Source organism: Triturus cristatus, chromosome 4_1 (genome assembly GCF_964204655.1).
Source record: "Triturus cristatus chromosome 4_1, aTriCri1.1, whole genome shotgun sequence".
Classification (NCBI taxonomy): Eukaryota; Metazoa; Chordata; class Amphibia; order Caudata; family Salamandridae; genus Triturus; species Triturus cristatus.
In genome coordinates this window covers 675,541,984-675,556,371 of record NC_140585.1, presented here as the reverse complement: position 1 = coordinate 675,556,371, position 14,388 = coordinate 675,541,984, and the positions used below count along the sequence as shown (strand labels likewise).

Here is a 14,388-nt window from a genome sequence, read left to right as displayed (position 1 = left end):
ATGAGGTGTTATTCGCTTGGAGAGAACCGGTTCAGGCCGGCCCTTATCGAAGGATTGTATTTTTCTTTATGCCGAAGACACTACATCAGGCCGGCCGGCTGGGAACGTGTCCTTGGTACGGGGAGGTACAAGAATTTGGTGGGCGGCAGGTTACAGGCCGGAATTTTCCATGAGAAAACGCACCTCTATATTAGTGGAAGTCTGAGGCAGTTACATGTTCAGTCCGTAGGTGGCATCTAGCCGTTAGCAGTAAAGCTACTACTTATTCCAGGGAAGACAGACGCCATCTTGAAGGCGGAGAAGAACCGAGAGACAGATGCTCTCCTAGCAGAATAGCCAGAGAGGAAAGAGTAGCTGATAAGGAAGAGGTCCCAGTGACTCGGAGAAGGGTGATTCCAGGCGAGCCGAGGCACAGACGAGAAGGGAACCTAGATGACCACTGAGTGCAGGCTACATACTACTAAGGTGATGTCGACCCTTTCTTATTAGAGTGTACAACTTAATCTTTCACTTTTCTTTGCAGGTTATGTGTTATATTGTAATGTTATGTGATTGCGTATGTAATGAGTAATAAAGTACCCAGTTTGTAGTGAACCAACATGTGCTGCGTGTTCTTGTATGAGAGGGTAGCCTATTCTTCTAGTCAGCTGCGGCTACATGAACAGATGTTAACCCTGATCAGGTAAGTGGTAACTGAATAAGGGAAAGAGGAGCCCCTCGAACCTGAGAACAGGCTATGCTCGAACCGGTAATCCTTGTGTGATCTGATGAATAGTGAGACTGATTCCCTTTTTGTATGTTATGGTGATCATAGGATGAACTGTCGTATGAGACTGCCGTCTAGGTAGAGAGGTCTGGATTCGTATAGGATCGCGAGGCCGCCACTTGTGATACTGTCGTATGGGCAGAGAGGTCTGGATTCGTAGGGGATCGCGAGGCCGCCACTTGTGCTGAGACTGCCGTCTGGGTAGAGAGGTCTGGATTCGTAGGGGATCGCGAGGCCGCCACTTGTGCTGAGACTGCCGTCTGGGTAGAGAGGTCTGGATTCGTAGGGGATCGCGAGGCCGCCACTTGTGCTGAGACTGCCGTCTGGGTAGAGAGGTCTGGATTCGTAGGGGATCGCGAGGCCGTCACTTGTGATACTGTCGTATGGGCAGAGAGGTCTGGATCCGTATGGGATCGCGAGGCCGCCAATTGTGCTGAGACTGCCATCTGGGTAGAGAGGTCTGGATTCGTAGGGGATCGCGAGGCCGCCACTTGTGATACTGTCGTATGGGCAGAGAGGTCTGGATCCGTATGGGATCGCGAGGCCGCCGATTGTGCTGAGACTGCCGTCTGGGTAGAGAGGTCTGGATCCGTATGGGATCGCGAGGCCGCCACTTGTGCTGAGACTGCCGTCTGGGTAGAGAGGTCTGGATTCGTATGGGATCGCGAGGCCGCCACTTGTGATACTGTCGTATGGGCAGAGAGGTCTGGATCCGTATGGGATCGCGAGGCCGCCGATTGTGCTGAGACTGCCGTCTGGGTAGAGAGGTCTGGATTCGTGTGGGATCGCGAGGCCGCCACTTGTGATACTGTCGTATGGGCAGAGAGGTCTGGATCCGTATGGGATCGCGAGGCCGCCGATTATAAGAGGTCTTGGTATGTATAGTAGGAATTCCCTGTCCTTAGGTGGTAGATATATGTGGTTGCACTATTGTAAATAGGCCCTAGGGAGGGGGTAACGTTCTGTCTGGGTTAGTGAGGCTCTGATGAGCGGGTTCTATCTGATCCGAAAACCCAAGCAGAACAGCGACTTGCTTCCAGCGCAGCTTCTGAGGCATCCTCGAAGTTGTGCTCTGGGGATTGAGAAGCCCCAACCCCGAGCACCATCTGCACCGAAGATCAGCCCTCCACACTCCACGAGTTCTGCATGGGGCCCTTCTGCATTTTCCTGCTCGACGCGTCTGTCCGGTTGCTTGCCCGTTGGCTAGTGACCTCTGCGACAACGAACCTGTAACTTTCCAACGCTTGTTTGGCTCCTCCAGACTGGCCCTTGCTTCTCTGTGAAAGAGAAGCACCTCAGGCCTTCCTGGTCTGCAACAGAAGCGAATCCTTCATTCTGCGTGGGTTGTGCTTGCCAAGGCTTGTTGTGTCCCAACTCGACATCGACGCCGCCAACAGCAAGAGCCCTCGTGGGACAGCTCGACTCCTGGTTCTGGTTGTCCTCGACACCTCCTGGTACCCGTGGCTGCTGCAACAAGCTTCACCTCTTCACCTGCATCTTCACGACATCGCCTGGTTCCTTCCTGGTTCCTTCCCGGCTCCTGGCTGGTCCCCTCTGCTTGCAGGTATCCTCCTTCTTGATTCCATCCTTGGAATCCACCGGACACTCTTCACTGACTGCCTGTCAGCAACTTTCTTCAGGCATCCATAGGAGTCGACGACGAAACCCGACGCAAGTTCACACCTATGCACCCGCAGCCCGTGGGCTAGGTAACTTGAGTACTCCGGTGCTCACAAGGGTATTGACTATCCAAGTGTCTTGTTTCCAAGTCTCTAACTCCTAGTTCCTTCCGAAGTGTCCTAAAACTCTTAATTTCTAAATACTACAATTTCTATCGACTTTAACGCATTTCGCGTGAGTGTTTCCACTCTGCACCTGAATCCCGTGGGCCTCCCACTGCCTAGCAACTGATAGGATAGTGTAGCCCCAGCGATTCCCTAGGCCTAGGCCTAACCTGTGTTCGTGACAGTGGTTCTTATACCACTTACTTAGTATATGGTTTGCGTGGCCCCTAGGGCCTAACTGTATTACTTACCTGTGTGACTTATGTATGCTTAAATAAGACTGTGTTGTACTTACCGCGAATCTCATAAAGAGTGCTGAGGGTATTTTGACTAGAATAAATACATTCTATTTTTATAATATATCTGTTGTGGTGTCCTTTCATTTGGTATTCAAGGGATTGCAAATGGTATATCAGCTGGCTTCACATGCCATACAGAGTTTAGCCTAAGACTGTTCTTGTCCATGCTACCACTAGGATAGCTGGTCTATAAGGTTGACTTTACAACCAATCACCATAAGGGTTGTTTGGACTGATACAGGGTGTACACTAGAACTAGTGACATCATATCAGGCCAACTTCTCACACCAGTGATTCTACGTGCTCTAGGCACTGTGTCTAGTCAAGTCGTGGTTCGTATACCACTTTCTTAATATATGGTTTGGTCTCCTCCTGGGGCCCATTGTATATTGTGCTATTTACTATTGTTTTAGAACTGTAATATTGTGTGCCTTGCTCTCTAATCTCGTAAAGATGTTAGTAGAGAGTCTTTAGTAATAAATAAATATATTTTATATATATATATACGTTGTGTAGTTCTCCTTTCATTTAGTCATTCAGAAGGTTATAAACTGGTAAACCAAGCTGCTTTACATTCCTTCGAGACTTAGCCTGAAAGCTGCTCTCCATAGCTACCACTAGGATAGCTTTCAATAAAGGTTGTCTTAAACCTATTCATCAATAAGGGTTGTTTGGACTGGTGCAAAGTGCCCACTAGAACTAGTGGACAGCATATACCAGGCCAACTTCTCACAACGACTACAAATAATGGGGGAGGAATGGGAGGCATTTACAATCGGCAGGGGGACTAGGCAGGGCTGCCCGTCCTCCCCCTTGTTATTCGCATTATATATAGACCCCTTTCTTAGACGGTTGGAGACCTCTGCAGACATCATTCCTGTTAGTTTGCACGGTTGGGATACTAAGCTCCTGGCGTATGCCGATGATGTGGCTATAATCACATCTGACCTCGATGGAGCAATGTGCGCTGTGGAAAGCATAGCGGAAGATTTCGGGCTTCTCGCTGAATAAAGGTAAAACACAGATTTTGATAAATAGATTTGTTACAGCCTCGGATACTAGGATTGTGGAGAAAGCGGTCCATCTAGGGATTTACATTAATGCAAAGGTGGAGGATATTGTAGAGCTAAACATGGTTCCCATAATGAGGACAATTAAAAATGACCTCCAGTGGTGGGACAACTTGAGGTTGTCAATAATGGGGAGGTGCAATCTCATTAAAATGATGATCTTGCCAAAACTGTTGTATATTTTTCGCACAATCCCCTTGGAAATACGTAATTTTTGGTTTCAGCAAATTGAGAGGGAGGTAGCGAGATTTATTTGGTCCTATGGCAGAACGAGGAGAGCTAACCCATTCCTATCCCTCCCAAGGGAGAGATGGGGATGGGGACTCCCCCATTTTAAGTTATATTATTTAGCTGCAGTTTTGCAATATTATGGGCTATGGGCCTCTCCTTGGTGTCAAGGCTAGAGGTGGAAATGACCCTAGCTATGTCGACTCAATATATGAAATTTTGATTGGTACACGGGCTAACGGCTGCCTTTTGAAATTTTATGAAGCAAGTTACTTTATAAAAACACGGTTTAAGGTTTTAATTACTGCCTTTCGTAACTGGGCTGGCGTAAGAAAAAAATTAGGGGTAGGTAGGGTTAGGAGGTATACATACCCCCTTGATTGGGAATTATCAGCTCCCGATGACCCTACAAGATGAGTGCTTGGCAAGGTGGGGAAGAGGTGGCTTCTATAGGATCGGGGAACATCTGGCTGGGGAATACATAGCTTCCTTTGACACAATTCGGGAACGATTTAGTATAGGCCCCCGGAATTATTTAAGATTTTTACAGCTAAGGGACTTTATTCTTAAAAAAGCTGGCGGTGCTGCGGGCTTTGGGCAGGTGGCTTTAATTGAATTGTTAATTCGTAGCACAGGTTCCTCAATTTCACAACTTTATAGATGCCTGCTGGAAGGGCTGCCAGACGATCTAGAAAAGCACAGGCTGAGATGGCAGGATAAACTGGGGTATTTGGATTCTTATTCTTTTAAATCATTTGAATTGGGGAATTCTGTGCTGTGCTCTGCTAATCTGCAGTCACAACATTTCAAGACCCTGTTCGGCCTTTACATTACGCCTGCGAAAATAGTGAAATGGGGAGGAGTGGATGGAATTCACTGTTTTAGGTGTAAGGCACAGATATACTACATATTTTCTCCACTTGTCCGTGCATTGAGCCGCTAGGACGAAAAATATCTGCTTTTTTTCAGCATGTATTAAAAGAGGATATTCCTCTGTCACCTCAACTTATGAAGTTAGGGGTGAATGAACTAATAGGAAAAAATGGAAAAGAGCTTATATTTATCGCGATGTCAGTTTATAGACTTTGTGTTGTCTCAGCCTGGTTAGATCCGCAACCCCCGACTTTTCAACACTGAAAAGGCCGATTTCTGCACATTTATACCTTAGAAAAAGCACTTTATGAAAAAAGAGGTAGAAAGGGAAGGACTAAAGGGAAAAGGATCTGGGGCCCGTTTACATCTTGGGTTACCCCATTCATATAGCTAGAATGAACTGTATGGTAATAACTATTCAGGATGAGGTCTTTATAATGAAATGCTGGTGTATCCTTTGCCTTTTATTTGTCTATTGTATATAGCTCTGTTTACCTGAATAGACTAAGGTAATTATAACCTCTAAATCTTTTATCTGCCTGTATAAAGCCCTTAATATCTTAAATTCTCTAGCCTTTGGTATATTGTTTAGCTGATAACTGTTTTATTAGCTATATATTGTTTTTTATTTATGGAATAATAAGCATTATGATGTATTGCTGCATTTGCACTGTTCTTTACGGCAAAGTAAAAATATATAAAAAAAAAAATTTTTAAAAAGGAGGAGGAGAAAAACTCCAATGGTTCCAGTACTTACTGATCTTAGACAAATGAGGCTCCACTGCCCTGATCCTCCTAGGCCTTTAAGCTGCATTCTATACGGTTTCACCTACCATCCTGCAAAAATTAATCTGTGAAGTTGGGGTGAGACATCTTACCAGTCCAAACAAAACCAGGTTGCATTTGAGCAGAGGCAAACTCGATAGGATGAAGTATGCAGTTAGGGTGAATATAGAGATAATTGATTAACTATGAAGATTAATAAATGGGACAGCAGACTTAATTATTTACAGATTACAATGAATATTGAGGGACAATCAAGAATTTGTGCTTATGGGTTTTTTCCTCTTCCCTACTCCAATTGGAGTAGTGCATAGGTGTGGCATGTAACACAATACCCCCTCTTTTTTCCTGTGGTGTGGTGGAGTCTGAACTCCAGGAGGGATACTCTTTGTTTATTCGTATTTATATAGGGAGGGCATATCCCTTCATCCTCTTTTAAGAGGACATCGCTACCCTTTAAGGGATGTCAAGGTCCCTAACTTCCCGTCCTTAATGTTTTAATAAAATAAACATTTTTTCAGGCCTAAACTTTCCTTTTTAATACAAGTAAGTCACCTCTAGGGTAGGCTCAGAGCACAGGGTGCAGTCTGTTTTAAAAGTTTAACATGTACTTTTAAGTTTTATGTGTCCTGGCATTGCAATACTTAGTTACAAAAATCGTGTTTTAACTACAAGGCCTACCTCTCCCATAAGATTACATTGGGTTTCCTTATTACACTTAATAAATTAAACCTTTCATTTGGGAGCAGGTAGAAAGATCTGGTTTGGTGTCTAAAGAATAGCAATTTAAAGCCATGTTTAATGGTAAAGTCAGATTTTAAGTCACAATTCTGAAAATGCCACTATTAGAAAGTTGCCATTGGCTTGTCCTAACAATTTGGTGCATGCTGGCTGTTCCTGGGTCACATGACTAGCTGAAGCTGGAGGCTGGTCCTTGTGTATTGCTCCCAGAGAGTGAGACAAAGGGAAGATAGGTGTTGGCAGGATGAGCGACTCTGACTTAACGAGGGGGCAGAACTGTTACCTACCTCACTTGCATATCACAAAAGCCATGTCTGAACACACTCACATAGGGTTTGTCACTAGTCTTTTGTGTCCCCAGACAAGCTGGGGCCAGGGCAAGGAGGAAGGGGATGCCTGACAACTCCGGGGGGTGGATACCTCCAAAACCTTCTCCTACTTCAAACTGGGCACCAGGTATAAATAATAGACCCTCAGACCCAACTCTTAAGTACACATCTGGACCTATGGAACACTGAGAAGGAGGACTGCTGTGCTGCTGCTGTACTGTGCTGCCCTACTGTCTGAATGAGAAGGATCAGGCCTGCCTCTTGAGCTCAGGCAGGACCACCACAGTGTTTCCAAGGGATAGTTGACTGGCCTCCTGATCAGAGCCTCGGGGAAAGAACAGGCTCCAACAACCTTGAACACAGCACCTGGACTCTGCCGACTGTGAGTCCTGCCCTCCAAAATTGTGTCACCCCAATCCTGGGGCCTTGGAAGTGGGCCTGAAGGTGCTCTCCCAGCTCATCTGTGATTCAAGCAGAACCAACACAGTGTGATGCATCACAAGACTGAACTGCTGCATGACAGATCTCCATGCAAGGACCTCGCAATACCTCTGCTGCTCGCCGCATTCTCAATGCAGGTCTCTGCATCACTCTGCAACCAGGATTTGAGGTACATTGTTCTGCTGGTCTAACTGGGTCCCTTTAGCCACCTGCACTCCGTCGTGGTCGGCCTGAATTTGTGGCTTTGTCCCAGTCTAGCACGATCAAATAACCACAGTTGATGTTTTGTGCATGTTGCCTATATTTTCCATTAAATCATTAAAATTACATATCTCTGGTTCCATTGATTGGTTGTTTGTCATTTTGGTCTTCAATTATTTATTAAATGTTACTCTATTTGTCTAAATTGGTGTGGGATTTTTCTTGTGTGGTGTTTCACTTTATCACTGTTTGAATAATTGCATAAATGTTTTACACATTGCCTCCAAGTTAAGCCTAACAGCTCTTGGCCAAGCTACCAGGGGGTTGAGCGCAGGTTAAGTTGGTGTTCGCTTGTGATTTCACCCTAGCAACGATTGTGGTTGCTGCTTGAGTAGGGTTTTTTCCCTCCCTTGACCCGTAAACCAATTTCTTACACTGACAATACAGAAGTGAATCATACTGTAAGAAACGGGGTTAGTAGTTGAGAGGGGTGGAAGCCCCACTCAAATAATAAAAAGAATCCTTGCCAGGAAGAACCACAAAAGTCACTAAAGTAATCTGTGCTTAAACCTCTGGTAGATTGGAACAAAGCAGTTAGGTTTAATTAGCAGCACACAAACAGTAACAAAGTGAAAATATAACACAAAAAACTCCCAAACCAACTGCAAAAGAATAGAGTACATTTTAATAAATAAAACTACACCAACATGAATAAAAACCAGTCAGTAGAACTGGTGCTATGCAGTTTAAATGTCTTGAGTAAAAGTAGTGCCAGAAAGCATAAATCGTCAACTGGGGTATCTAGTTGCGCTGACTGGGACGAAGTCATAAAATCATGCGGACCATAATGGAGTGTGGACTGGGGGTAGGACAGAGTTCGGCCCACTGGAAAGTAGAATTGCTGTACTTGGGTTGAGCTGCGAAGGTCCTGCCTTGTTCTCTGTGGAGTCTGCGTGCTGTGTCGGTTCCGATGGGGCCGTCGATCAAGAGCTGTGAGGTGTTGCAATCCGAAGTCCTGGATCAAGTTGCATTATGCTGTGTTGGTTTTGGTGAGGTTAATGATCAGGAGTGGTGAGGTGCTACGATGCAAGATCCTGCATCCAGTTGCATTGGTTCCGATGAGGCCTCCGATCATTGAGGTGCTGCTATTTTGAGGTGCTCTGATTTAAGTCCTACGTCTAGATGCAGTGGTTTTGAGGGAACCCTTAGTTGGACAAGCAGGAGTACACTCTGGTGCCAGCCAAGGGTCCAGGACTCACTCCAGCATAGGCCAGTAGCATGGCACAAGCAGGACCAGTTGGATCTGGTCAGCTGGGCAGCGAAGGATAGGTCTCTGCAGCTCACAAAGGTGGCCAGCCAACTAGCCCTTGGAGTCACTCTGCTGGTCCTGGGATTAAAGAGCATGCCTTCCTTCCTGAGGCAGCAGGGCAATCCTTTCGGCAGCAGGGCAGTCCTTTCGGCAGCAGGGCAGTCCCCTTCTAAGTCTTCCAAAAGTCCAGATGGGATCTGATGAGTTGAGCAGGAGGTCTTATATTTCTAACTGGTGACTGCATTTGATGTGAAGGGACTTCTTATAGTGCTCCCACATCTGGTTCTTTAAAGTTCTTCCCTTCCTATGTCAATGCTCCAAGACGTCTGGGGTGACAAAAGACTATTGTCAAGTTCCTTTGTATGCGCATGAGGCAAAGCCTTTTGAAATGTAAGCAGGTCTGGGTACAGCCCCGCCCACAATCACATTAGCAGGAGGGCCGATCATGGCCACACCTAATCCCATTTTGTGTCAGTGTCTGGGAGGATTACACAAACCCTAACAGCAGAGCCATGCACAGTCATGTGACTATGGATACTGGCAGAAGGCACAAATGATTAGGATAAGGAAATGCCAACTTCTAAACTTGCCATTTTCAGAAAAATGACAAACCCAACTTTAGAATTAAAGAAGATATTAAATTACAATTCGTTTGAGTGTAAACAATAATTTTCTATCTGGTCCCACACAAAATGGAAGTTGTGAGAGGCCTTTCACTGCTTGTACCCCTAGGCCAAAGACCAAGAAGACTACCATGAAAGTTTGCAGACTTTTAGAACACCAGTGGAGAAGGTAAAGGGCAAGTCCCTATAGTTCTGAATTTTTTACCAGCTGCTTTGAAAAAACATTTGCTGCTATAAATGAGTTACTGTGTATAAAGGGCAGAATTTTCCAAAAGCTCTCAATTCAAACACATTCTACAGGGAGGATGACTTTCTTGGCGTCAAAAACATTTGTACTGTTGCTCCCAGTGACTGTATGAAAACCACAACCAGCACATTTTTCTTAATTTTACTTCCAAATATTGGTTTTCCTTCAAAAAGGCATTTGTGCTTATTTTCTAAGAATATGTGTTCTCTTTGTCAGATTTACTTTATTGTTGTGGCACTGTGATCGTTGCATTTTGTTCCTAACTATACTGATATGGGAATGTTAATTTGCGTATGTCTTACCTGTCATGTTGTATTGGTGTTGATTTTCCATGTTCCACATTCAAGAAAGCCAACACTGCTTGTACAAAACTACTAATGGTAAGCAGGTTACCCCTTAACAGAAACTTGCTTACTTATATGAGGAATCTGATAGTTTTGGCCTCATGGGAGCTCAACCACAGCTCACATAAATAATGTGGTCCCTCTCCTTAATAGTTAATGAACCTGGTTTCCTACTCTCTAATCTAGTCTACGACCACATAGTCTATAACCTCATTTCAACAACTCAAATAATGTTTGCATTAACTATTTGGTTGATTTTCTGTCACGGAATGTTGCCTGCAAAAGTCAAGAAATTACTTATGCTGGCCTATCATAAAATAATGTGCTGGGGAGGAACATAGAATACTGAATTCATGGCACCTATAGAATAAGATCAGTGTTGGGATCTTGCTGGTAAGTCCGTTAGATGATCTATAAATAGAGAATGTACAAGACTGGTGCCACGTATATTGATTAGAGAACTAAAGTCTCCTTGGAAGTGAGAAGTGTGACATCTAATGTAGCATCTTCCTCTTTGAATAATCCAACAAAGCATTAGATAAGACCTCATGGCTCAAATTCTAGTCAATTGCATCAATAATATCCTAGATCACTACTCAAAGAGTTGCATCTTAAGAACAGGGAAGCCTAAATCCAATATTTTCAGATCTGTAGAGGATTGCGATATTAACACTAAACAAATCATGGGATCATCAATGCCACAGGACACCAGGAACACATTGAGATAATGCTCAGGTCTTTGAACTAAAGGTTTATTTATGAATTACTGTTTAATTTTTTTGTGAGTCAAAGTATAGCTTTTGACTTTACATCTGTCAGAATATATACAATAGTTTTGACTGTACAGAGTTTCAAATGGTCCCCTGGCTAATGGGGTATGCAGAAGCAAAATGAAAATGACAGTCAAACGAATGCCTCATAACCCCTTTATGTATGTATATATGTATGTATTTTAATTTATGAGTTTTTATTAAATGAATATAAGGTAACTAAAGCTGCCTCTGGATCTAAAAATGTAGGTTACCCATTTGATCAGAGAGGGAAGAAGAAAGACCCTGCCAAATTTCAGACCGCTTAAACCCATTTACTGCTGCACTGAAGAAAAGCGAAACTACAGATTTTATCAGAATACAAACTTGAAATTAAACGTTACTCACTGAGTGAAATTCTTGCTAATTTCCCTAAAATTCTAATGCGTATATGTGGACTCTGCATGACCAGAGAAAACTGCAAGCACACATTTACAACACTGTATAGTGTATAACTTCTGTGTACCTCATTGAACCCTCGACGGCGGCTTGGTTTTCACAATCCGTATATCCCTTGGCAATGGGCTACAAGGCTATAATATATCTCTTACAGTATATTCCGAAAGTTATATCCTTTTCCTTGACCTCTCCAGTTCATAAATGATGCTTTTCCATTTGTTGCACCACAAATGTACACAGTAACTGGCCAAAGATCTTTCTCAATAATAGAGATAAGGCATAAAAAAATGAAATATCTTCACCTTTCTGATATCGGGCTCCGATTTGCTGAAACACATACTCTGAAGTTCATGAACAAGATCCACCTCATCGTCCGAACCTTGTGAAGACTGCTGCTCCAAGTTCAACACTCTTGCCTGGGTATTCTGCCAGTCTCTACAGAAAAAAAACAAGCAACAAGATGCTGAAATGTAATACACTTGTTAACTGTCCATGTAACAGCCAATACAATAAAACAGTGTAGTCAATGTGTTCATGCCAATCAGACACCGCGTTCTAGAGAACAAATCAGAATCAAAGGTATTGATAGTCTCACATTACTTGCAAATAAAAAGGTCTTGATCTTCTTTCTAACAGTAGACGCAAACACAAAGGACTTGATCTTCTGACAGTAGATGCAAACACAAAGGGCTTGATCTCCTGACAGTAGACGCAAACACAAAGGACTTGAACTTCTGACAGTAGACACAAACACAAAGGGCTTGATCTCCTGACAGTAGATGCAAACACAAAGGACTTGATCTTCTGACATTAGACGCAAACACAAAGGGCTTGATCTTCTGACAGTAGACGCAAACACAAAGGGCTTGATCTTCTGACAGTAGACGCAAACATAAAGGACTTGATCTCCTGACAGTAGATGCAAACACAAAGGACTTGATCTTCTGACATTAGACGCAAACACAAAGGGCTTGATCTTCTGACAGTAGACGCAAACACAAAGGGCTTGATCTTCTGACAGTAGACGCAAACATAAAGGACTTGATCTCCTGACAGTAGACGCAAACAGAAAGGTCTTGATCTCCTGACAGTAGACGCAAACACAAAAGACGATCTCCTGACAGTAGACGCAAACACAAAGGACTTGATCTTCTGATAGCTGCACATACAAATGTCTTGTTTTTTTTCTGACAATAGATGCTTATGGAAATGTCCTAATGCCCTGACAATAGAGGCAGATACAAAGATCTTGGGATTCGGACAGGAGATGCTATTGTTTTTTCAGCTGATGCAGACAGAACGATCCTGATCTTCTGACAGTAGAAGTAAATACATAGGTAAAGCTATCCTGATAGTAAATGAAGATCCAAAGGCTTGATATTCTGACAGCAGCTGCAGATATATGTTGAAAGAGAAACAGTGCAAGATATTGAGTTCCTGATGTACAAAGAGACAGGTTGCAAATAGCGGTCATTAATTGTGCAGTGAGCATTTGCGACCTGTCCCTGGTATAACAATTCAACCAATCTACTAATAGGTCATGTCACAAAATCACCAATGTCGAGCGATAGCAGAACAGTACGCCTAAGGAATGTGAATCAAGCCGGTCTTTGTTTTTGTTACTCCATGTTATAGGTAAGCCTGGGCAAAAGCACTACGCTACGCTCGCGTAGTTTGCGAAGTTCGCGCTACTTCGCACTACGCGAACTGCACATAGCACAGTGCGAACACGCGTAGCGTAGTGTTGCGTAGTGCTGCGGTCATTTTTTGCTTGCTCGCGCTCCTCAATGTCAAGTTGGCGACCGCGAGCAAGCAAAATGACATCCCGGCGAGACTTTTTACTTGTTCGCGATCAGCAACATCAAGTTGGCGATCACGAGCATGGAAAATAAACCTCCCGGCGAGATTCCCAACGTGAGGAGGTCAGGTTTCTCATTGCGAGTGGTCGTGTATGCTCGCGACCGCTCGCGATGAGAAACTACCAATTCGCGTTGAGAAAGCTGCCGCTCGAGTAAAAATCTACTCGAGCAGCAGAAAACTACAGCTCGCACTGTGCAAGATGCCATTTTCAATGATTGCACAGTGCCGGTTGCTTGTCCGCACTGTGCAATCATTGAAAACGACATCTGGCACAGTGCGAACAAGGTACTACGCAGTTCGCGAAGTGCTACGCGTTGCTCGCGTAGTGCGAACTTCACTTTACGTAGCTTCGCTAAGTGCTTCTTCGCGAACTACGCCCAGGGTTAGTTATAGGCTCCGAACACAGATAGGGTGTCCTTCAAGGAAGAGCAGGCCCTTATTGCTGTGTTTGAATTCCCAAAAAGGAAACTTTTTATTTTAAGTACCCATGTTCCTCAAAGAAATTAGTGCTTCTTTTTAAAAAAATGTTTCCCATATTGGAACATATTGAGTGGACCGTGAATAGTTTTCTGGACCACTGCCTGCTCCTCCTGAGCTAATCTGATCCAAATCCAAAACAGCAACATGTCCAAAAGGGGCAGCTTCCACCTCCTTTGAAGAGTCGACAACTTATCAATGGTTTGCCAAAGTAGATGCAATCACAAACTACTGCTAAATCTCATTGCAATTCACAGTTGACACACCCCTCATACACCCATTCCTAATTGTGATTCAGAAGGAGCTGGTAAACCCATCTTAGGATACATGAAGGCTTTACTGAATGGCAAAATAGGTTTAGTAGATCGCAAAAAATCAGCAGGCACAAACACTGTGATTTGGTGAATCACAGGTCTTGCACACAATAAATTGCTTCGTTTATGAGACTAAATGCAGAATGATTTACTGGTTCAGAGCCCTACCTGGGATGCATAGTTTTCCAATTAGTGCCAGGTAACATGTTTTCCATGCAGTAAAAGGTGTTACTTTCATTATAGGATTACCAGACTCTGAATAAGATTGGTTCGCTTCCTGTGATAGCATATGCACCTTCCAGGCACTAGAATCTGTTTTCAACATCTACATTCTCATCAATGCATCATTAATTACAGTTAGTCATAAACATTATTACCTACATGTAAAATTTGGAAAGCTATTCATTATTTCATTAGTGTAACTTATACCACTAAAATCCACACTGGGGTGCCCACAGCAATCAAAAATTAAGCAGAGGAAATTCTCTTCT

At 43.8% G+C, this 14,388-nt stretch overlaps 1 protein-coding gene across 2 annotated transcripts in view; it reads right to left on the bottom strand.

Annotated features, from left to right (window-relative positions):
• CTTNBP2 (cortactin binding protein 2) overlaps positions 1-14,388 on the bottom strand; it is a 636,925-nt gene that overhangs the window by 36,375 nt on the left and 586,162 nt on the right. For both annotated transcript variants that reach the window (XM_085653125.1, XM_085653124.1), the window contains exon 21: positions 11,549-11,681. In XM_085653125.1, the coding sequence (XP_085509251.1) occupies positions 11,549-11,681 (133 nt within the window). The remainder of the gene's footprint in view (positions 1-11,548; positions 11,682-14,388) is intronic.